Source organism: Argiope bruennichi, chromosome 6 (assembly GCF_947563725.1).
Source record: "Argiope bruennichi chromosome 6, qqArgBrue1.1, whole genome shotgun sequence".
NCBI lineage: Eukaryota > Metazoa > Arthropoda > Arachnida > Araneae > Araneidae > Argiope > Argiope bruennichi.
The window spans coordinates 96,513,325-96,539,424 of NC_079156.1; the positions used below are offsets into that span (position 1 = coordinate 96,513,325).

At 29.7% G+C, this 26,100-nt stretch overlaps 1 protein-coding gene and 1 long non-coding RNA gene across 5 annotated transcripts in view; one reads left to right on the forward strand and one right to left on the reverse strand.

Moving 5' to 3' along the window:
* LOC129971131 (uncharacterized) overlaps positions 1-11,106 on the reverse strand; it is a 74,535-nt gene extending 63,429 nt beyond the window's left edge. For both annotated transcript variants that reach the window (XR_008784765.1, XR_008784764.1), the window contains exon 1: positions 10,799-11,106. This is a non-coding gene — a long non-coding RNA (uncharacterized LOC129971131). The remainder of the gene's footprint in view (positions 1-10,798) is intronic.
* Positions 1-26,100, forward strand: part of LOC129971129 (large neutral amino acids transporter small subunit 2-like) — an 88,914-nt gene that overhangs the window by 50,782 nt on the left and 12,032 nt on the right. The window contains exons 1-6 of one of the 3 annotated variants that reach the window (XM_056084624.1): positions 1,670-2,887; positions 12,096-12,221; positions 14,658-14,757; positions 18,512-18,556; positions 18,659-18,782; positions 24,831-24,934. In XM_056084624.1, coding sequence (XP_055940599.1) covers positions 2,389-2,887; positions 12,096-12,221; positions 14,658-14,757; positions 18,512-18,556; positions 18,659-18,782; positions 24,831-24,934 — 998 coding nt within the window. In that variant the 5' untranslated portion in view covers positions 1,670-2,388. Of the gene's footprint in view, positions 1-1,669; positions 2,888-11,196; positions 11,856-12,095; positions 12,222-14,657; positions 14,758-18,511; positions 18,557-18,658; positions 18,783-24,830; positions 24,935-26,100 lie in introns of those variants that run through there. The other 2 variants (XM_056084622.1, XM_056084625.1) reach the window with 2 other exon arrangements.

Below are 26,100 nucleotides of genomic sequence, written 5' to 3' on the forward strand. Positions count from 1 at the left end.
AAGCGATTTTAACGGTTTGAGATTCTAAACGATTGTGGACGTTTCTTAATTTGAATTTTTCAATCTTTGTTTCAAGGTTACAAATTCAAGGTTATTAAAGGGGCTTTAGTACACTGAACTCATTATGATAACGAAAGGCAGTTTTTGCCCTTTGTGTTTCTAGTGACTAGTCACGAGGGTGACAGTTCAAAACTTTTCGTCGATGAATTGGTACTAAGATATAAATTGTTTATATTTCAGTTTGACTAACTCTTCTGTACTTGACAGAATACTTCGACGTAAAACCAAGTCATTGTTTAAGAGGGGAAGTTCTATAAAAGAAAATAATGAGTAGACCCCTTACATCTATGAAGATAATCATATCCCTGTATTTTCTTGCATTTAAACGTGGTCATATAAGAAGGCTAGCATTTGAAATGGCTCCCCAGTCTCCCATTTTCCACGCCACATCAGGGCGAGGTAATCTTGTGGTAAGGTCTCGAATTCGGAACCGGAGGGTTTCAGATTCGAGACCCACTTCCATCGACGAACCATTGTGTAAGCAGGTTCGATGCATGTTAAATCCGTCGGGACCAAACGTCCTTCCGCAGGTATGGTGAAAGAGCTTGGGGAGAGAAATGCCAGCTCAGGTGCCGTTCTCATCATTTGACCGCAGTCCAAAATTACGAAGTCCATTCCAAAATAATCGTAGTGTTGATTTAAAACGGGACGTTAATATAACTAAACATTCCAATCTCCCAATTCCCACGCCGCATCAACGTAAGGAATGATTCAAATAACGTAAGGAATAAACAGAATAATACATAACCTAGTTTCGTTTCTCCTATTCCATTTAAACTTTATTTTGTTAATAAACGTTTTAATTAAATCTTTTAATTATTTGTTTTAATATTAATTTAACTAAATTCAATTTAATATTTCGTTTAGTTACAGGGGGATTATAAATATGGTCATATAAGAAGGCTCATATTCGGAATGATACTCCGATCTCCTAATTTCCACACCACATTAACAAAAGGAAGTTTAACTCGTGTTAATACATTCTTCACACACAGGTCTGCGTTATGGTGCATTATAGATGAATGCGAGTGTTAAATATGATATCATCTGATCTGAACATCTTTATCTCCAGTTCTTTTTAAATGTTTTTAATCTTAATACGGCTTCCTTTCCTAGTTGAAAATTTTAATTTATTAACTTTTTTTCTTATAAAGATGAAATAGTATAACTTAAAATGCTTTGAATATTTTATTTTCACGAAAAACGTTTCCGCACCTTACATTTTTGATGAATTTAGAATATAAAAGCTAAAAAATAAAACCGGATTGTCGGTATACAAGTAGTAAACATTTCTAAATATTTGCGAAAAAAAATTAGTAATCAAATTACTTTGTTTTCATGAGAACATATATTATTTATTCCTTCCCATTTTGTACACAACATTTGACATCATTTTATTTTTATTTATTTTTCATTGTTCCTTTAACTGGGAAAGAACCAGAACGATCTAGAATAATCTGACCTCCATCTGGGCTTTAGTTATTCTCTAGAAGCAGTTTTTCTCCTCCTTCAATATAAACACCAAGGACTTCGGCCTGTTGGATTACTCAGGGTTAATTCATTCTGTCACTTATCAAAACCAGAACCAGCAGTAATCAGTTCCGAGAATGATGGGTATAAAACTGCTGAAAATCCTGATAATAATTTTGTATTTTTAAGCGCTGTTAACTGTGATTTTCACTGTGTTATCTGTTTCTTAACTGCTTATATTACGACTTGAATTGGATGCAATGGACATGGATACTGTGTTGTAGAGAGTGGTGTATTGTAGTCTAAAGGTATATATGCAATTTTGTGTCAAATTTTTATTTGAAATTGAAAATAATTGAAATACATATATTCTGGAAAAATGCCTTCCCTTAGATACTTTTCGTTATTGCCAGTCTTGTGTGTTTGAAAAATATTGAGCTTCATGAAGTAACTTTACAAATATAACAGTGGTTGAATAAATGAATCAAAAAGTGTTTATGTATTGCAATACATTTTTCAGCTATAGAGCAACAAATATCCAGATAATTCTGCAATTAATTGCATAATTTAAAACTTGTAGCAGTTTAATGAAATTGTGAAATATTACCGGCAATTTGTGTGATCTGTTTACAAATGCAAATATTGCATGTACTAACTGTTTGTTGTGTGATTATTTAATAAACTTCTGAGTTCGTTTTCCTTGTCTTGTCTGAAAGTTCAAATAGTAAGAGTAGTATTTTGACAATATATTACAATGAAAATTTCTTGACAATAACTTTTACTGCTAGCCATATAATTTGAAATATACCTACGCTGAAATTTGAAAACTGAGTAGAATTTCTAACATTTCAAGCCAAGATGAAATCGACACTTTCAATATCAACAACTCTTTCAGAAAGAAGTTTTCTAATACCGCCTCCACCAACTAAAGACTCGTGCAATAATAATGTATCCATCCAACGGCGATTAGGTCTCCTGAATGGTGTCACGCTCATTGTAGGTGCCATTGTTGGCACTGGAATTTTCGTGTCGCCCAAGGGTGTCCTAAAGGAAGCCGGGTCTCTTGGTATGGCTCTTATGGTTTGGAGTGCAACTGGAATTATATCTATGATCGGAGCTATGTGTTACATAGAACTTGGAACTACCTTCCCAATGTCAGGTTCTGATTTCACATATATGCGAATGTGTTTTGGTGAACTGCCAGCTTTTCTATACCTATGGGTGTATATGGTGATTATTGGACCTGTTGGCAATGCCATAGCATCGCTGGCATTTGCCAATTATGTACTGCAATCGCTTTTTCCAACTTGTACTATCCCTCCGTCTACAATTAGAATTACAGCTGCCTTGATTTTGTGTAAGTACCTCTATGCATTTATTGCTTTTGTCTGTATATCTTGCTTAACCATTGTAATTGATTTTTATATAATTTTATAATATTTTCTATTTTTGGATATACTTATTTTTTAATGTACCTCTCTGAAAGTTGGGCTATGTTTGGTTTCTAAATAAGTGTGATGTTAGCGAATTGGCCAAAATACTTTTGCAGCGTAGGAAATTGTTATTTATATGCATAGATATAAAATTTTATAACTTAGTAATGTTATAAAAATGTATTATTCGTTTAATTTATGATGACGAAATTCGTGAAATAGTGTGGAATAGTTCTAACGCCTTTAAGCAGCTATTTATAAATATCTGTGCTAAAAATAACCAAAAAATACTCCTTCTCATATTTATTTTGTTACTTATCTTTGATTGTTATAATATATATATTATATGTTTAAGGCTGAAATGCTTTATGTATTCCAGTATTTGTCATTATGAAAATATCTATAGAAATTACTGAAACTAGTTATATTTAGTAAAATATTTGATAAATGGCACAATAGTTAAAATGAAAACTTTTAAACTAGTTTGAAAAAAATCCTGTTCATGTATTATTCTTTATTTTGTAATACGATAATTCCTCACATTTATATCAATTTCAGTAAAATAACTTTATTGTCTATTTTTGAAAAAAAATTGAGAGGATAAATAATCTTATAGGGCTTCTATAGATCAATAAATGGCCAAATACTATAGATCAATAAATGGCCAAAATTGCATTTTATTATACTTTTATAATAAATCATTATAAAAGTATAATAAAATGCAATGCTACAGTACAGTTTTAAAAAATTAATCACCTTTTTTAATTAGCATTCCAAATTATGCATTAAATTATTTGCATTTAAATTATCCAATATAATAATTTTGATTTTTTTTAAGATATCTTGCAGTGAAAAAAAATCGTCCGAACTATTCTATACAATTACGAATAATTCAGACGATTTATTTATTTTTTAATTCATGTTGATTTTATAGCAGTGCATATAATTTAGCTACATTTAAGAGTATATGGTTCAAATAGCATGCATCGCATTTAAATATAGATTTAAAATATTTTTACGTTGAAGTTCTATCTGTTGTCTAATTATTCCTTTTATTTTTTTTTTCTAATGAATTACACGTAAGATATAAAACATTAATTCGAATACTGATAAAGTTATTTACAGCTGTACAAAAATAAAATATAATGTAACATTATAAATTATACATTCAACATAGAAATGTGCGCAAAAGTCAAGACTTTTAAATTTGACGAATGGCTTAATTTTATATTTTTATCAATATTATGCATACTGGAACATGAAATTGCTTTATTTTAATACCGTGGACATATTAAGTAATTAATAAAAAGTTTACTCAAACAAAAAAAAAATTACTATTGTAATGTTCATCTTCCTAAGAAAAAAAGGTTTATTTTTTAATGTATTTTCTATAGTTCTTAAATTAAATTCGTAAAAAATAAAGGTTCTTTTTTTCTACTAGTCCTTAAATTTTATAAAAGTAGGCTTGCCATAAAAAGGAATAAAGTAATTATTTAATATTGATAGGCGTATGTATTTTGAAATTGTAAAATTCGGCACAAATTTTTTAATGCATATATGTGGAAGGGGGGCGGTGGATTGGAATGCTGTACTTTAGTTGAAAACTCGGACTCAAGAACCCGAAATTCATATAATCGCATCCAATTCCTCTAAAGAAATCTGTGTATCTTGTTCCGTGGCTTGTTAAATCTGTAGAGTTTAAATATCTTTCTGATACTGCTGCATAGAAGTTGAAAGTTGAAATACTGGTTCAATTGTCATCTAATCAAATCACATCAAGATAATTTCCAAAATGGTAAGATGTTCTTTATGGTCAGGAGATTTTGAATTCAGTAACATTGAGCATAAAATTTTGGTTATACTATTGTACCTATCTGCATAAGTTAAATACGTGTTTGCTTTAAAATATAACAAGAAAATTCACAATAAAGATATATTTTGTTGAGCTGATATCGAAAGCTGATTTACTACAAAACTAATTACAATTTCATTTGAATATCCTCTAACATCTATATCAAATGCTACTTAATAAACGTTGCCCTCTTGTCAATTTTGAGTTGATACAAGATTGTTAAATAATATGTCTATTAAATTTTGAAGAAACTTTAAATAAGAAAATTAACATTAGGATTCGTTTTAGAAATTTTAGAGAAGTTTTTTTATAATTTGAGTTTGATTAATTTTTGGTTTAATTCTCTTGAAATAGATTCTCGTTAAATCGAAATTGTTTTGCGTTATTTACGAATTTATATACTTAGATTCAAGAATAAGTATATGAAATTATTTATTTTAATTTTGAAATACTTCATCTTCTTCATCGGATTCATTATCGGAATTTAAAAAAATATATCTTCTGTGGGCAAGTCGTTTTAAACTTTATTTTTTCTGTCAATCATAAAACTATCTTGATTTCTTTTTTCAGTCATGACGTAACTACTAGAAAACCAGAAAAATGGTGTTATTCTGTCCGAAAACTTCCTTGCTTTATTTTATGATTTATTTAAAGTACTTAACAGTCTCAAATTAAATTCTCTAGTTCCCCTAAATCAGAGGAATTCTGTTTCAATTGATTACCAAATTATTGACTGATTTCGAGTCCAGCCCTATGCGATTGCATTGTTTATCACCTTCAGTTGATTAAATCTTGAGGGTAATTTCATCATTAAAAACATTTCATATGTTGACGTCACTGATTAAAGCCGGCACATGTGGAGCCACGACCTTCGTAAAACAACGTGTATTACGAAAGTCGTGATGGAGGACATTTGATTTTCGGTGAGCTAAATAGACCGATGGTGGATTTTGACAAGGCAGATTAAAAAACTGCAAATGATCGCTTGTATGATGGCAGAGAGTGGGGACAGATCTATAGAAAAAATTGATGTCCTAATTATAAAATTTGTAAATACGTTAGATTCTAGGAAATATAAAAGATAAACATAGTATTAGCATTTTTCTAATTGTAATTGATTATTTTACATTGTTTGATTAAATTTATAAAATATTTATAAAAAGTGAGGGTATGCTTAAATATTGTTTAAAAATGTGGATACCAGAAAATCGTGCTTAAAAAATAAATGAACGAAAACATATGCATTTTTGCGAAGTCACTAAACTAAAAATTCAGCAAATAACAAAAAATTAATCATTGATTTTATGACTGGGTTAAAAATACGATAAAAGGTGAAACAGAAGTGCGAAGTTTTCAAGAATGAAATTAATTAATAATGATCAAATTATTTAATTTGTGACTATAAAAATAATTTAATTCCAAAGTGTTGATATATGAAATTAGTATTTCAAACCGTACAAGAAAAAATTTTTTACATTATTTTCTTAGTTACGAAAGTGAACAACGAAAGACAACTTATTCAGAAGGGCCATAGTAATAAACGTAGAATTAATAACAGGTATTAATATATCCTCCATTATTTTAGGGCCGTGGTGGCCTTATGGTAAGGGTTCGACTTTGGAACCGGAAGGTTTCAAATTGAAGGCCCGATTGAAACGAAGGACCGTCGTATAAGCGGGTCTGGTGCATGTTAAATCCGTCAGAATCAAACGTCCTCCAGCTGGTGTGGTGCGGAAATTTGGAGAAGGTGCTAGCTCAGGTGTCGTCCTCGTCATTTGAGCGCGGTTCAAAATTACGAGGTCCATCCCAAAATATCTTTAATGTTGCTTTCAAATGGGACGTTAATATGAATAAACTAAACCTCCATTTTTAAGTAATATTTAAAATGGGAAGAAATTTTCTAAAAGTTTGTTGACACTTGCTAATCATATATTTTTTTTATATTTTAATGAGGATTTTCTGGTTGTTTATGGATAGTATCTTCAGAAATATCAGTCTTTTCATAAGGAAATTCACCTTTTCATTTCATTTCATGTTATTTATAAATATTAATGTCCAAGCTAGCTTCATTTTTTAAGTTGAATTTTGTTCTAATTAAGATTTTATTAGCTATTCTGTGATTTACTTTCTTGAATTTGGAAGACTAAGAAAATGTCTGCTAAAAGCAGCATTTGTTGTTGTTGTTGGACTGATGAGTCTTCAATAGCTTTGCAAATCTCATTTTAAAATGTGTTAATGTGTGTCTTTGTAAATTTTTTCTAATCTGAAGTGCAAACTACATTAAACACGCAAATTTTTTTAAAGAAACAGGACCATTAAATTTGTGGTGGTCCTGTGAAGGGTGAAAATAAACACGCAAACACATATATTAATGAATAATTAAATCTCGTGAAATAGTAAAATTTGATGCAATATTTTTCTTTCGTGTTTTTTATAACAGAAAAATTGCCCAGAAAATGTGCTACTTTCAATATTTTTGTAATATATTGTAAATCTCACACAGATTTATGCATTATCAATCTTTCTTAATACTGCTATTTTATTTGAAATGTATGATATATCTACGTAAAAATTATCAAATACTTGGCACTGCATTATTTAATGTGATATTGACTATTTGAGAAGAGGAGAAAAATGAATCTATAGTGGAAATAAGAAAGGAAAGTTCAGAAATATAGACTTCAAGACATAATCCCAATAACGTTCTATAGACTGTTTAAGAAGACGATGGAATCTTTCAGGCATTTGTAAAATATTCACTTAGTTAAGAATTTTTTTGTTTTTTTATTAAAATATAAATATATTAAATATCTTTAAAATGTTTTTAAAAATTATATATTTAATTTTTTTGAAAGTCTGAATATAGCATAATATGACATAATGCTTTATTTTATTTCTTTCCTTATTATCTTATAAAAATTAGTGAGGAACAAAACTAGGTATGATTGTGTAATGCCAACTAAACTTTAATTTTTTTTAAAAATTAAATTGCTATTCAGATACAAAGGCATCAACAGTATAAAAGGCAACTGAATACAAAGGCTATTGAGGCAACAAATACAAAGGCAACAAACTTTTATAATATATACAAAGGCAACTGAATTTTTATAAGAATTTTTAACCAAAATCGGCATTCCAAATTTTATATAATTTTCTCAAAATTTAAGACTTTTGGAAGATTTCAATGTAATTGAATCATAATTATTAAATTCATTTTAAATATATTTATTCTTGTAAGCTATTCGAACTTTAATCTTATTAAACAATATATTTCATAATATTTTAATTGCATATAAGCATATATTTTAAAGACAAAACAGTAAAAAAAATACTTTTTTTATTCCAAAGTTTACCATTCCCTTAAGACCCCTCAAAACTTCCTTAAACAGTACTGATCTTTCAAAAGAATATGTAGTAATCCTTCAAATGTAGAACTGCGGACAAGTAAGGAATACATTTAAAAATATTTTAACCCGTTAAAGAGTTGTAACGAAATATTTTTATAGGAAACAAATAGAATAGGACTTAATTACCCTGTTAACAGGTTAATAATAAAATCTATTTAATGCACAAAATATTACAAAATTATATGGAAAAATATGTTATGAGTTGTATCATCTAATCTTAATCAATAAATAATTTCTAAACAGCTAGATATAAACGTTTATTTTCAAATAAAAAAAATTATAATGAAAAAATTACTTTTTATGTTTAAATCAATAAATATATTGTTGAAAAAATGGAGAAGCCTAAATATTTATATCCCCCCCCCTTTGTCCTTTTCATATTCAGTAAAATATTTTTCGACATATTAATATTTTAAGTAAAATAAGTTTTACATATTTGTGGCAAAAAATAATTAAATCTGTCTTTTTATCGACTATGGAAAGCAAAAGAATCTAGAGACCTCTATAATTCGAAAAGAAAATATCTTTATCAAATATTTTTACCTGAATTTTTAATTGAAATCCCTAGATTACTCAGATTCAAAATAAAAATAATACTCTTCTATTTTATTTAAATGAATTATATGTTAAAAATGAAGCATTTCATATTGGAAAAATTATTTAAGGTTCTTTTTTCGTTTTAATTGTGTTAAAAGCTACTTTCAAACTATCTGGGGATATTCTAGATTTAATTTTCATTTTTATGCAAACGGTTTAAGTCTGTGTGTTTAAATTAAACAATGATCCGATTTTATATGATTAAGTGAAGATGGTTTAATATTGTAAAACTGGTTGAAATATACATTAGTGGGCCCCTTGAGTTAATCGTCAAAACTGGAATTCTAACTATCGTACACAGTTGTTTCATCAGAACCTTTCTAGGACTGTTTCATTTCATTTCTAGGACTGTAGCAACTATCTCGTATTTTGGCATTAACCACTTGATTTCCTTAACGATATGAAATGTACATTATAGACTTTAACTATAAAAATATTATATGAAATTCAAAATTAGAGAGAAAAAATCCAATGCATTTTAATAGTATGAAAAGATTATGCATACGAGATTTAGCCTGACAATATTAAAATAAAAAATGCTTATAATGCGAAAAAATTTGAATTAAATATGCAGAAATACTTACCTTGAAATAAAAGCCCGATTAATTTCAGTGCTCTTTTGAGCTCCTTTCATCGATACCTTATATACAAGTTAGAATAAAGAAAAACAAGCTTTGATGAAAGGAAAATTATTGGAAAACAAGCGTTTCCATTTCAACTTTCTAATTATCCGGAAAGATTTTGGGATAAGAAAAATTTAATGGAAATCTGGTATCAAACTTTGCTAAAATTAATTTTATAATTTTTTAACAATCTAATTAAAATTTATATATGATGCATCTTTGAAAAGAAAACTGTTAATATTTTGGCATTCATTTAAAAACTAGTTTCATGCACTTAAGACTAACACTTTTATTTTCATACTTATAATAAAAAAAATGAAATATTTTTTATGCTTGTAAGCTATGCATAAGGTTAAATTATAGTAAATCCATGTATTAAGAAAGAGGTATTATTTTGATAATAATTAATTAAAAATAAAATGGCTGGGGCAATCATATTATATATTAGAATGAAATATATTAGCTTAACTTTCAAATTCTAACCCAATTTAATTTTTCTCAACGTTTATAAAAAGTAATTAAAAAAATTAAAAATGTTAACTTTTCTTAAATTAACAAATCAAATTTAATTAATTTATTCAGTATGTGAAATAGATGAAAAATGGTTTATAGAATATATTTTTGCAGGAACTTATTTTATTTGTAGAACAAAAGTGAAATTTGATATCTTTTTTTATTTTTTCGATGTATGTTATCTGGCCGTGTTCAAAATTAAGAGATCCTAATTTTGCTTCCAAACGGGACGTTAATATAAATTAATTAAGCTTCATTAACTATGCACAATAACAGTGGATACATTTATCGTTTAACCAGTTAACTGTTTTTGACGAGTATACTCGTTATGGAAAAAGTACATTTTTCATCATGACGAGTTTATTCGTCAGGAGTAATAAGTAGTGACAATTTGCAATTTAAATTACAATTTTAGTAAAGACACAAACATATTCGTAAATTTCAAGAGGTTTAAAATATTTTGAAGACAAGTCGAAATCAGATTATTAATAATTCTTAATAAAAGATTATTAATAATTATAAAAAGCATATAATATAATATGAATTGTTCTTCTTAAATGTATCGCTGTGCTGTATTAGTTATCCCAGAAGCAAATAGGCAACCATAAATTGTTTTAGACTATCCATTAAGTAGCGCGGCTGGTAATAAAAACTGGGATGAAGATCCTTTTGTACTATGCTTTGCTCAATATCATTCTCTAACAGCAAATTAAAATAATGCATTAATTATTTTTCTTTTCGTTCATGTGCAAAAAATGTATGTTAAAGTAAATAAATAAATTTTGATTATTGAAATTTTAAAAAAAGTTATTTCATTACAACATAATCTCATATTACACATACCGTGTTTGGCGAGTATATTCGTCATCGCTAAATCTTGGCGACACAATTTAGATGCAGATTTCCCGAAATGGTCGAAATAGTTTACTGGTTAAATACTTTCCTTCGTTTAGTGAACGTACTCTAAACACTGCTAATAAATGTCACTTGTCATATCCCCAAATTTGAACTATCTTTATAACAGCTACTATGACATTGATAAAAATGGTTATGATAAAATTCTTAGAATAAAACAAATCAGAATGAAATAGCTCTAGCGCCGCTACAGTGAATTTGCGTACAATTGACCTGATTGAAATGTGGCATAAGATATCAGATAAAAATAAGAAGAAATGTAAGCACACCTGTTGTTACATCTACTACTGTCTGTGAAGGCACTACTCTACTTTCTTCCTGAAATGCATGCAGTTGATTCTAGAAAATGGATCGCGAATATTTCGCGATCCATTTTCTCACGCAAGTATCTTTGAACAGTAGAATTTGGGAAAATGGATAATTTTCCTTGAATTTATCTTTATTTTCTTTTGTATTATCTTTGAACCAATCAAGATGTTCCAAAAATTATTAAGTTATCTTTGCCTCTTCGATTTTTCCGAAAAAACCAAATTGTTGGAATCGTCTAAAAATGCATGCAATTCAAGCAAAGAAAGTGTGGTCTTTAAGAAACAAATTGGACCTGCCACTGCTGTGTCTATGACACTGGGAGCTATAATAGGTTCGGGTATATTTGTATCCCCTCAAGGGGTTCTCAAGAATGCTGGCTCTGTCGGATTATCGCTTGGGGTTTGGGTCTTTGCGGGTATGTTTTCGATGATAGGTGGAATGTGCTTCGCCGAACTGGGTACCTCAATACCAGCTTCTGGCTGCCATTTCTCGTACATACACATGAGTTTTGGAGAAATGGCAGCCTTCCTGTACATGTGGGCACAGATGGTGGTACTCACTCCTGTATCTTTGGCCATTTCATCATTAGTATTCGCTAACTACCTGTTGACACCCTTTGTTCCAAGTTGCATGGTACCTGCTCATGCGGTAAGGCTGGTCGCTGCAATGCCTATATGTAAGTGATTTTACAATATTTTTATTGCATGATTATGTCACATTTAAAGCATTGTAATCAATTATGATAAGTATTTTGAAAAATCGTTAATATAACTAAAGGTAACCGAAGGTTTTTCATCCTGGTACCCCCCCCCCTTTGTAAACGAAAAGTAAAATTTCAGACGTGTCTCTTTCAGTTAATGATTGCTGTTTTGAAATAGCTACTGTACAAAGTCGATAAAGAATGCATCTATTTCAGGTTTGTTAACTTATATAAACTGCCGAAATGTACAGTGGGCAACCCGTGTACAAGATGTGTTCACTTTTGCGAAAGTTGTTGCTCTCATCATTATCATCATTGCTGGTGCCTATCACTTATCCTTGGGTAAGAAATTTTATTTTCTTATAAGTCAGAGAAAATTCAATGTATTTGGTGTATTTAGAATTTATTTAAATACTCTATAATGCTTTGATTGCAATTCCTTTCCAATATTTATACAAAGGCTTATTTAATCCATCAATCTGTATATTTTTCACTTTCGTTCAATAAAATCCTTTAACCATAGTTAGATTTATACATCAGCAATAGATTCTGACTTATTTTAAATATTAGCAGCCTTCAGCGACCAGATGGATAGCCAGTAATTTTTATTTCGTTTAATTTTAAACAACTTATTGCATGATCTTCAGGATTTTATCAACAAACTAATTTTAAACCATCATATATTTGTGATAAATATTATAGCCGTGCTATTTTAATATTCTTACATAAATTCCCTTTATTGTGTATATAAACCTCCCTTATGGACCAAGACCCACGATGTCTTAGTTTCATTAAAGAATGTATCTATTCGGATAATCTATTTCAAATTGCACATTATCTTTCATGTTAACTATAATTTCACTTTTTGTTTCTTTTTATAAATCGTGGAAATAATAATCTCAAATTTTTTGTCTTAGCTTTCCCAATGAAAAATAATCATACGATTTTAAATATTTGTGAAGAAATGAAAACAGTTTCAACTTCATTTTAACTCTAAAAATTAAATTAAATAATTTGTTAAATATTGTCAAAATTTAGACAAATGTACGGCAAATAAATTTATCATTAATCTTTTAATTTAATTTTAATTAATATGGCAAATATTTGTCCAGGTTTTGGAATTTATATTGAGAAAACATCAAATTCGCATTCTATATATAATTAGTTATTAAAATCTAGTTGCATATTCCTGCCGAAAAAATTTATATATACCAAATTTAATAGCGCAAAGATCAAACAGTCTGACCTGTAAAACGTCAACAGGAAAATATTCTCTTACAGTATTTACATAGACACAGATTGAGCACTCAAAATTTTACAGAATTTAAGAACACACATATAAACATGATCATACATGCATGCATGCATGCAAAATACACATATATTTAAGCAAAGAATAAATCAGAAATTTGTTTTATTTAGCGTATGCTTTGTTTTCCGTTACAAGAATAATAAAAATATTGTATTTTATATTTACTTCCAAGAAAACAGTTTCCGTTTGAATGAAAATAAATGTATTTGTAACTTCTAAATAACAAAGTTGGGGAGAAAATCCGTTATTTTTACGTGAATTTCAAAACTTTATTTAATATGTTCGGATTACCAATTTTGATCAAGTATGCATCGTTTTGTTCTATAATTTGCCATTTTAAAGGTAATTTTATAATGCTTCTCTCATAGAAATTTTGGTTCCTATTGGCGAAAAACTCTAGTAATCGAATTTCACAATCTTCTCTTGTGCCAATTTTTTATTGCCAAGAAAGTTTTGCAATGCAAAAAATAACCCATGGTAATCGCTAGGTGCCAGGTCCTTCACAGACAGAAATTCGATGCATTGGTGTGGGGGGGGGGGCACTCAAACACCAAGCTTCTTTTTGTATCCAGCTTTATGCAAATGATTGAAAACTGTTTTACGGTCGATCGTTAGCTCCTAGACGATGCTGCGACTGCTAACATGCCGGTCATGTTCGATTATTTCTGTGATTTTTTCCGCCGACGGGCCTAACTATGCAAAGGGCATCAAAAATATATGAACGGAATCGACGAAACCAAAATTGCACATAACTGGCTGTTACAGTGTCGAAGCCATAAACATCATTAACAATTTCAGCCACCTGGCATGCATTTTCACCTTTTTCAAAGAAAAACCGTAAAATGTGCCGAATTTTCTCTTTCTTGACTTCTATTTTTAACACCCTGTAACTCAATAATAAATGGACCTAGCAAAAATAAAGCAAAAGAATTTTTTAGTGCGAAATGTCGCCTTTCCAGCAAGCGTACATCTGAAATTGTTTGGATACTTTACGAGATATTGAAATCACTACAGCCATCTAACGAAAAATTAATGGATTTCTTTTTTCCCAACCTAATATCTGCATGTACATCAATTTTGCTGAAATATAAATTTCACTTTTTACTTGAAGATTAAAAGTAAGATAAATATCACTTCTGAGCAAATTTAGCAGGAAATAAAACTATTTAATGTGTCCGTATGAGAAACGCACTTAAAAATAATGAATTTTATTATTTTTTAAAATAGTGAATCACTTGAATAATGAATCACATTTCATTAAAAATAATGAATCACTTAAATAATGAATCACATTTCATTAAAAATAATGAATCACTTAAATAATGAATCACATTTCATTAAAAATAATGAATCACTTGAAGCAAAAAACGCCGATTGTTTCGTGGAAATTATTGATTATCAGAAAGAAATTTTAAAAATTTATATTTCGTAAATTAGATTTTATATATATATATTTTTAAATTCAGGAAATACCCAGAATTTTGACAATGCGTTCCAAGGCACAACTACAGACCCCGGATATATAGCTTTATCATTTTACTCCGGTCTTTTCTCTTACGCAGGATGGTGAGTGATTTCATTTAACTTGATTTATTTCATGTTTTATAAAAATACAATTCTTGCAGATTTTTTTTCAATCATTTTCTGTTGCACTAGAGTTCCTGAAACTTTGTGTAGATATGCGAAAATGCGATACTTTAATATTCTCGGAAATTGATTATCAATTACTGAATTGAATTTAAGTTTTTTTTTCGTATAAAAAGTACTATTTAATAGTAAATTTCAGAAAAAAAATTGCAATAATTAATGTGTAATGCAATGCTTTGAATAATGCGTTAATGCATCAATCCTACCCCCTTTTATAAGAGAAGGTGGTCTTTAAAAAAATCGTTCCATAAAAATTTCAGTGACATTAGCATGACGAAAATGGGATTTTGAATGGTTTTGTACCATTTACCATAAAATTTTCATGTTATGTATTTCATATATTTATAAAATTAATGATAATAATTTCAATATATTTTGTGCAGTAAGCTGATTTTTTACTATTAAAATGGGATTTTTAATGAACTATCTTTAATTATGCTTTCGTTAGTCCGACATCCCTCTAATATGATTTGGTATCTACATGATTATTAAAATTCTACTCTATTTATAATGATGAATTATGATATATAGCATACCGGGTGCTCCAAAATTGGCTGATAGATTTTTTAAATGAATTAAAAATAGACCACATGTGATAGAAATGTATCATTTGTGGCTTTACGTTTGAGAAATTTGGGTGTTTTATTCCATCAAATTGTAAGTTTTGTGAATATTGCCATTGACAGGTGGCGCTGCAAAATAACAAATAAAAACCAGTATGAAAATGTTGCAAGGACTGTTACAAAATTTGAAATGTAACTCCCAACTGCAGCAACATCGTGGCTCAGTCTAAGACGGAAATTTGCAGACATCCGTGCAAACATATCAGTTGCAGTACATACCTGCAGTACAATATCTCAGATGCAATACAATACCACTTTTCGATGGCAGTATTAACTAAATTTGCAATTTAATGCGATAATATTCCCTGATTTCCCAAACATAGGGCTGTAAACAATACCTTTCTATTGCATTTCGTCTTTTGAATTTCAAAATCCATCAGTCATTTTTGGGACACTAGGTAGACTAATTAATGGGAACATACTGAATAAGAATCAACAAAAACTGGAACCTCACTTTCATTTCTCTTAATAAATATTTACATCCCCGTAATTTATCAAGTCGGTAAGAGTTGAGAGAGAAACAGTAAACCTTTCAAGGTTATTTCAAGTACGCAAGAGCAAGTCTTTCCTTCCCAGATAAACACATACCTTTCCTACTCCAGCGCACTTTGACTTAATGTATAGCGCTTTGTACTTCGGAGTGACAAAAATTCAATAATTTTGAATGCCTTCATTTCAAGTGATAGGGCCCAACTTTTTTTTAAAGAATCTACAATTTTTGGTCGCTAAACGGCATATAAAATTTCATTTCTGTTTGTTTTTGACATAGCGCTTTTTGCATGCATACAATTACAATTAGCCCTTCTTTTGAAGGATTTACTTCAGTGTTTAATAGACATCTGATTTCTTTTGATAAAATTATATACTACATTTCATTCATCTAGCGTTTTGTCTTTCTAAGATTCACGTGCACTGGACCGACAAACTTACTTCTGTTCGGTGGATTCGGTACAAAATATGATAGAAATTGGCAAAGTTGGGATTAGAATCACATAAACTCCCTCTATCTAGTTCTATGCTGCTTTTTTTTTTTCTTTGCTTGTTTGTTTTCTTGAGTTACCGAGTTCCCCCCGACAGACATAATTCCAAAAATGATTTTCGGATTTCAAGGTGATCTGTTACGAAAACGAAACATTTGAGTTTGAATTTTTTTTACGGCTGTAATACATTCTCTTTATATACGAATATGTAAAAAGAGAAAAGAATTTTCAAAAATTCTTACAGATGCTTTTATTTGAATTCTAATAAGCAGACAATAATTCCTTAATCAAAAAAAAAATCGTGAGATAGAAACAAAGTAATTAAGGGTTCATTTGATGACATTGAAAACAATCCTCTAAGGAAATTAATTCAAATTAAAATATAAAAATATTTCTCTTAGTTCTACGTAGGGCCACGGTGACCTGGTGGTAAGGTCTCAGTTTCGGAACCGAAGGGTTTCAGGTTCGAGACCCGATTCTACGAGGAACCGCCGTGTAAGCGAGTCTGGTGCTCGTTAAATCCGTCCGGGCCATACGCCCTCCCGCTGGTGTGGTTTGGTGTGGATTGGGGGGTGCCAGCTCAGGTGTCGTCTCGTCGTCCTAGTGTTGCTTTAAAACAGGATGTTAATGTAACTAAACTCTTGGTTCCACAATTTTACCATTTTGTTTACATAAAGGAAAAAATCTGCGTTTTAATACATTAATGATAACGTACTTTTTAAAGCAATTAATCATTTATTATTATTAAATCTATCTTGCCATGTGCGTATTAGCATTTTTAATTCTTTTGTTTCAATCAATAATTAAAGTAAAATCAATATATTGATTGTAATTTTTTAAATATTAGGATACATTTTAATAGTTTTTAATTCTTTAATAATCTAGTTTTCTCCCTAATTCATAAAATTTATTTGGTTTATGTGCTATGTTACTTAATGTAATATCCGTAGAACAAGATGTACTCTTATAACTGTTATAACGGACTATGTTTATGATTCTATTTTCAAAATGCATTATTTCGAAAATAGAATCATAAACATGGAAAGCATATACAGTAGATTCCCGATTATCCGCGCCTGCCGCATTAAGTGTTTTTTTTTTTTTTTTTTGCTTCCAAGCAAAGAAAAAAATGCTTCCAAAGCAAGAAGCAAACACAAATGACTGATTTCTTCAAAAAGGTGTAGTTTTACATTTATACTTTTGTAATTACATAACACATTATAGTATTAAAACAGTACATATGTATTAATTTTGCTGTGTATCCTTGACGCCTCTCGTAAGTACAAAGCACTTTTCTGTTTTCATTAACAAAATGCATTTTAGGTTAGTTTTGAGTGATATACTAAAATATTAAGCGTTAGTTAAACATTTCCTGCTGTTTATTTTACGTTTCATTGTACATAAAACGATTTTCCAAAGTTGGAATGACTGTTTTCTCTTTTGCTATACAAGTTTTTAGCTTTTTTTCGGATTATCCGCGATTTTTGTTATCCGCGGCGGCCGCGCCACCCAATTCCGCGGATAATTGGGAGTGTGCTGTATTTGCAAAAGCACGAATGACGCTTTTGTAAACAGATTAAGTGGTTAAACTGATGATGATGATGATGTCGTGCCCACGTTACCACGGAAAGGGGGTGCAGTAGCTTCTGAGGGTAAAGATTCCTGAGGGCAGAAGTCTGACTTCTAGCTCATATGAAGATGAAACTCTCACATTCGCTTACACAACACCTTTTTACAGGGGGGCACATTCACACACCTCACAGATAGAACACAGATGAAGAACAGCCATGCCTGAACCGGGATTCGAACCCGGGACGTCCAGTTCACGGGGAAGACGCACTACCCCTATGCCAGGACGCCGGCGGTTAAACTGATGCGCTAGATATTTGAGACTATCCATTTTAACTATTTTCGATAATGCAACATTACCTTCAGTTTGCTATTCGATTATTTTTGCTACAAAATAATAATTATTCTCTGAATGTTTTTTAAAATTTCGAAATTCTGCTTTAATGTTATTTTTACCTAGCATTTGCAACTTTAAGCTAAACTTTTTTTTTTTAATTTTAGGAATTTTTTGAATTTTGTCACTGAAGAACTCAAAGATCCATTCAGGTAAACCATCATTTAACTTAATTTTTACATACCCAAATTTTGCAAAGGCCTTAAAACGTGATATTTAAAAGTACTTTACAATAAATATTCATTCACTTGCAGGAATTTACCTCGCGCAATTTACATATCCCTGCCTTTGGTTACAGTGATTTACTTTCTGGCAAATGTTGCTTATTTCGCTGTTCTTACCCCAGATGAAATATTGACATCAAATGCTGTGGCCGTGGTAAGTAGAAATTTCGCTTACTTTTAAACCAAATTTTTGACAGGCAATTTTTACTGGTTTATAGATTGGTGTGTATTTTACATAATCATTCAGCTGCAGTAGTCACCCAAAAACCTTTTCGCGCACCTTCTGATAAATAAAGGGTGTCCCAAAATTAACGGAAGATTTGAACTTGCCACCATTTGTGCAATAAAGTATTGGCAACCCTATCAAAAAACGCACTTGACAGCTGATAACTTAGGTTTAGCAAAAATGGTGCGTTACACAATAGAATAATGTGTTGACTCAAGATTCGAATTGAATAAATAGCCCAGTTTTTTTCTTTAAATTTATATATTTTTCTTCAATCGTAAAGTACACAAGATAGGATTATGTATGGAACAACACATCGGACAAATGGCCTCCACTGCTTTGCTGGCGCATTCGCACTCTTTTGTTGAAATTGGCCTTGACCATTTTGCCTAAATCTGACTGAATTTCGTCACCCCTATTCTATTTTTAACTCAATTGAATGGATTGACCCTGTAGCTTCCTGTTTTGTAGCCTTCAATACACATGCACTTTTTCAACTTATTTCAGTGGATGCTTTTTAAAATAATTCAATTATTTCTTCGAGCGCAGTCTCTAAGACCGCATCTCCCTGTTAGTGTCCCAGTGATAAACAAGGCTTAACAGATGGCGCTAAAACTTGGGCCTCGAAATATCATCCAATTTACTGATCCTATTTTGAAGCAGTTTTCCGGACACTTTTAAATGAAGCAGAAAGTGATTTTAGTGATAAAGATAACTGTACAGAAGAGTTTGTCGATGAAAGCTCGCATTCAACTGATTTTCATATGTATATTCAAATATAATTAATTTTTCCAGTGATAATGTATTTTGAAAAATTTATAAAATATATTAATATATCAAGATATATATATACAAAATTTATAGGTTGATTTTTATACTAGTTCTTAACCTGTATGTTTAAAATGCCCTAGAAAACCGTGCTATGAAAATCACATAAGCCAATGAAAAAAGGACCAATTTTACCCATTGTCATTTTTTTTCATATAATTGTTGAATTTTACATTATATTGTCTTCTATATACCTTCAAATACTGTAGAAATAAATGGTTTAAAAAGTAAAAAGTAATGTTTTTTCAAGAATATTATTTATTGTAACATGTAATTGGAGAAGAAAATGTATGTTCCAACGCATTTACTTTTTACAATGATAATATATTTAGAAAAATTTCTAACATATATATATATATATATATCAAGAAAAATATCTGCAAAATATATTGGCAATTTTTCATACTAATACGTTCATTAGAAAATTTAATTTGAGTGTAAATGGAATGCGGTCTCGTAGACCGCACCTCCCCAGTTAAGGGTTAAATCAGACGATCTAGGGGGCCAATTCTCAAATTTTTGAACTGTGGAGGCCAGATATTCATGATTTTTGAAATATTGCTCAACAATGAAAACACATTGTTCTTATGTAATGGTCTATTTTTACTAACTTTAAACTATCAGCTGTCAAATGGTTTTTTTTAATAGAGTTGCTAATACTTTACTGCACAAAGGGTAGCAAATTCCTATTTTCAATTAATTTTGGAACATCCTGTATATTTCCGTATTATTAACCTCGTACTATTGGAAAATATTAGTTACGAAAGAATCATTTTAACTAAACTGGATCATTTAGAGTACCAAGCTAAATCTAATTTAGATTAAACTGGATTATTATTATGATTAAATGTGTTCAAAACAGTTTTGACTTTAGCTTTTGATAAATTTTTGTTTACGAATTTTTCATTTAATTTATTTATGCTATTATTGCAAAATTATTTTCATTACAAATTTATTACACTTATCTACACAAATAATTCAAAATTCGTCTTAGATGCATCATATATTAAAGCTGCCTATGAAAAATTGTTTCCTTTTTCTTTTTTATTATAAAGAAAAACAATTGCCTATCGCAAATACGTTCAACCTAATTTATTTCATTATAGAAGTGAACTACAAGTTGCCATCAGCAAAACGAGACAACTAAAAACATTTTTTTTTTAAATAACGCTGCTAATGTAAAAATAAATACATGAAAATATTAACACATTTTCAACATCATACACGTGGTTGTTTTTTTGATCAAATACAACCACATACAGTAATCTCTGATTCAGCTGATTGAATTTTTTTCGTGTGACATTGGCATCACGCTCAGTTTATTTAGAGGAAACGGTTTCATATCATGCATTAGAACCAAAGATATTTGCAAATAAGCTATTTTTAGCTATTTATCTTAACATGTTCCTTGACATGTAAATAAAGCTATGGAATTTGATTTACCAAAGATGGCACGTGTACAGAATAACCATGCATGTGTAAAAACTCTGAATTCAGATTTTTTTTTTTTAATTTAGAATTTCCATTTACTGAAATTTTTTACTGGGTTCAATATTAAAACTTTTAATAAAATATTTGCAATTTGAGAGCAATGGAATGTAAGCGATGGAATTGGCATATATCTGTGTATTGTATGAAAAAATGAATATTTTTCATAGGCATTTTTAAATTATAGGGGAAGGTTCAAAACGCCTGTGTTCAGAACAGTTTTTGTGTTATTGAAATCGATTTATTTTTTAACAGTGTGCAATATTTTATTTTCCAAATTTTTACAACAATTTTTTTATTCTTTATACAAACACATATTATTTTTGCTGGTTTGGTTTTTGTAACTTTTCTAAATGTTTTATTAACTTTTAATGGATGTTTTTAACTTTAACCGTTAACATTATAATAGTAACACGAATTTGTCATTATCTCGTATATTATTGTATCATTATCTTGTATTTCTCGCTAATAATATCTTTAAACTTTTTGATTTTTCAACGAATAGAACATTTGAGTTCATTTATAAACAAACACAAGATTAAACACACGCCCCGGGAAATATTGCTGTTTATAATTTTTTTAACCCATTTACGAAAATAGTACTATTTTTAACTTTCTTAGAAAACAATATTTTTAGAGATGTTTAAACGATATTTATAACATTGCATTATGTCTGATAATTATATAATAATATCCAACTGCATTATATAAGGTATTCATTTGAATACGGCAGCAATATTATTAAGTTGCAGGTGCAATTTTACCAGTTCCATTTAAATAAATTTGTAATTACACAAAAGTTGTTGCAAAGCTTTTACCTATCTGAATCTGAATGGATTGATGTAGCTATTTAATCCTTCTAAATATTAAGGAGTCTGTAATTTTCACTTGTTTACAGACTTCATACGCTGCAAAATCATAATTTTTTTTAAGCTAAACAATTTTATTTTCCGATGTTTTTCTTCAAGAAAAAAAAAAGTTTTAATAAGCGACATCTTCAAATTCTTTTTCAGTCACTTAAGTCATTTGTATCCATTATGTGTGACATTTTGGTATCGGAAATTGACAGTCTTTGTTGCTGAAGATCAGTCAGTAAATTTTAATCAAGGCAAACGAAATGTTTGCATAAGCAATTTTGTGAATTTTTCATAGCGCTTTTATTTATTACAATTGGGAATATTTCGCTAAATAAATTCAGTGGATATGTTGATTTCCTGTTTTATTGGTGTTATATTAAATTTTAAAAAATAGTGAACTTTGCAAAATCCTTCACACTTTTCCCCCACTTCAAAATGATCAAATCCTTTACTGGTATGTTGAAAATAAATATATTCAGTGAAGCGTGTATACAAGATAGCTGGGATCATTAATCAATGCGGATACATTATATATTTTACAATGTATTCACGTCAATTATAATACTATATTAATAACAAAATCGATAAAAAATATTAATACCAAATTATCGGTACAATATTTAATATCAAAATGCAGTTATCGAGCATTTTCCTTTATTTTCAGAAATTGGTATAAAATATATTTGTTTATTGATTCTTGAAAACATTATGCAAGTTGAGTGCTTTATATTAGGCGGTTTTGGAAATAGAAAATATTCTAAAGAGAGTGGTATTGACAAAAATTGCAACTTTCACTGAAAAGAATTATGTTATTAATTTAATTCCCTGTTCCGAAATGCCATAAATGGAGTGTGAACTTAAATTCAAACAAGTGAAATCATTCGTTGGTCTGAAATCGGGCAACTAAATAGCATTGAGAAATAGCACTTTAGTATTGTCCATTTTCTGACATGTTTTTTTACGCGATTTGGATTTCACCAAAATACGGGTAGGATGGAAGATGTGGGGATATAAGTCTGCGAGCTTAACAGAGAACTCTGGAACAGCCTCATTTAAAGAGTAAAATACTCTAAAAGTAATAGTCTCGGTTTTTTAAAACGCAGATATGCCCGTTCATATCTACTCCTTTACTTATCGATTCGATTATCACAACGTTTCTACAATTTTTCACTTTCATTTTGCCTTAAATATTTTACCGTTAATTATTTAAACACTCGACCCATTCATCCAAAAAGCTTAGAAAGACTTTTTTTTTTCTTTTCAGAATTGTATTACAAGGTTTGTAAAGGAAATCTTATGCACTGAAATCTTTTTCATCGCTAAAAGTTTTTGCATGATAATGGAGAATGTGTGGTATATGAAAATATAAGAAATGATGACAATAAAACTAATACAAAATTGTATGGTATATTTTATTATGCCATTTTTGTTTACAAACTGGGAGCCAGTGCTTTCTAATTAACTTCCTGATCGAAAAAGTAACGGTTGTCTAGTGGTATTAGTTTCTGTGTTCGGTGATTAGTTTCAAAATCCGATTTCATTAAGTATCTGCAGTATATGTGGACCTAGTACAGGCTAAATCTGGTATTTTCTGATGGTATAAAAGGAAGTTCGAAGGGGGAGGACAAACTCGTCTTCCACGTCATTCGATCGTAGCTCAAAATTTCGGAATCCATCCCATAAGAAACATGTTTCTTCACTGTAACTAAAAATACCTGTATCATAACGCTTAGCAAGATATGTTGTGTAAAAAATTTCAAATGTAATCGGATATAATTATTTTTTTCAAAGGTTATTTTCCAAATTCACTTATGAAACAAGACAAATATCACTAAAGGGATTAATTACCAAAATTCAAAAATAACAATAACAAACAAAAATTTAGTTTTTTTTTTTTCCTATTTTTAGTTCTTAAAATTCTTAAAAATAGCTTTTAATTATTTTATTACGGAAATATAGCCTCCAATCTGATACATATTAAAAACATAAGTTTAATTGACGATAAGCATAAACATTGATAAAGCTTTTTGCCTTACAAATATAAATTCAATAAAATTTCAAAAATTAAATTAATTTCAACCAATAAAATTTAAATTCAAGTTTATAATACTATTTAGTGACAGAAGGGGATTTAACCCCCTGTTACTAAACATTGTATTCTAGTCAAATTCATAGTTTAAAGATAATGTAAAGAGGAAATGTGTCATCTTCTTTATGTGAAAGCTACTTTAGTGTGCTGGATAGTATATAAGACATTTCTCATAATTCGGATGTCGCGGCGGCCTGGTGTTAATGTCTCCGCTTCGGAAGCGAAGGGGGGGGGGCGATTTCAGGTTCGATACCCGATTCCATCGAAGACCCGTCGTATAAATGGGTCTTGTCCACATTAAATCCGAACGGCCTCCCGTTGATGTAGTACGTAAGTTAGGTAAGGGAGTGCCAGCTCAGGCGTCAGCTGACCGCGGCTCAAAATTACGAGGTCCGTCCTAAAATAGCTCTAGTGTTGCATTAAAATGGGACATTAATATAACTGATATCGCATAATTCGAATATATAAGGTTGGGTTGTAGTCTCAGATAATTTTGAGAACTTTTCCACATTTCTATAAATTCTACTTGATGGTAAACTAAGAAATCCTCTAGACTCTTTATTCAACAATATTCTGTCAGTTTTCGAATAATGCTATTTAAGGAATACCTGGAGATGAGAGCAAATGACTTCCTTCAATTCCGTGTTTGAGTGCTTTCATTATATTTTATGAAACTTGTGTAAATATTAATTTTCAAATTTTATTGTGCTTCAGACTTTCGGTGAACGAGTTTTAGGTGTGATGTCCTGGATAATGCCTTTTTCTGTCGCTCTTTCGACATTTGGTGGATTAAATGGCAACATATTTGCTTCAGCAAGGTAAGGATTTTTTTTAAATCTTTTTAATGTCAAAAATCTGTAATATCATAAAATGTGGAAGAATTTTTTAAATGATAATTTTAATCAAATTCAACACAACATACTTATTTCATATGAGATGGTTATTGAATCTCATATTAAAATATTAACACTAGAACTAGTGATGTTAAATATATACCTAGTTTTACCACACCCGTAAAATTGGCGCGTTTTTGATCTTCATGGCGTTTATTGTAACTTTTGGTTTAGTTTATGTAAATAAAAGAATATAATTCAACAAAAACCACATTTAATATAATAAAAATTATTAGTAAAAAAAAACAAGAAAAATATTTTGTATTTGCATTTATAGGATATCGCATTTGATATTGAATGACCTAACTATGAGACACGTAGTTTACAAGTACATGTTATCCTAGATGAACACCTGCCACAAACAAATTTGCGCATACATTACAAATGTAAATCCCTTCGATTTTGTTACACAATCGAATTAGGCAATCTTTGCTTTCACGAGGACTTTTTTTGAGTTGTCTGATGTAAAATCTACTGCTTTCCATTCTTGTTTCTGGAAGCGGCTTCTTTTCTGCAGCAACTGTATTCGCTAGAGAGCTCTTCAGATAATATATAAGAAATGTAAATCAAATGTTTCCAGGAAATGTCTGAAAACGATGCATAAATGAATGTTAATACATTTTGATGTCCATCATTGCATAGATAATCCATTAAATATTGTAAACTTTGAAATTACTAAAGGCGTCATTATGATGGGTCTTTGTATAAAAAGTATAGGTCATACTGATTATAGAAATTAAAATGGCTGAGTGGAAATTCAAAAGGAATATGTAATTGTTCTTATATTTCATTAAAAGTTGTCATAAAATTCTTGAATAATACATAAATTATATCAATTTTTAATCGTGAAATTTGAAAACCATCAAATTGGCGGTCCTGGCAATTCTAGAGTTAACACTCAGTATATTAGTACATATTCTTAGTTTGAAAATTTCAGCTTTTGATTTAAAACGGAAACTTAAAGTTATTAAAGAACTAATAAATACATATGTTTTTATAAAACTTTAAGAAAAAAATTTAAATATTCTACTTATATAGAATTTTTACATACCATATATAAAAAGTTGACATAAATGTAATACTTGTACTTA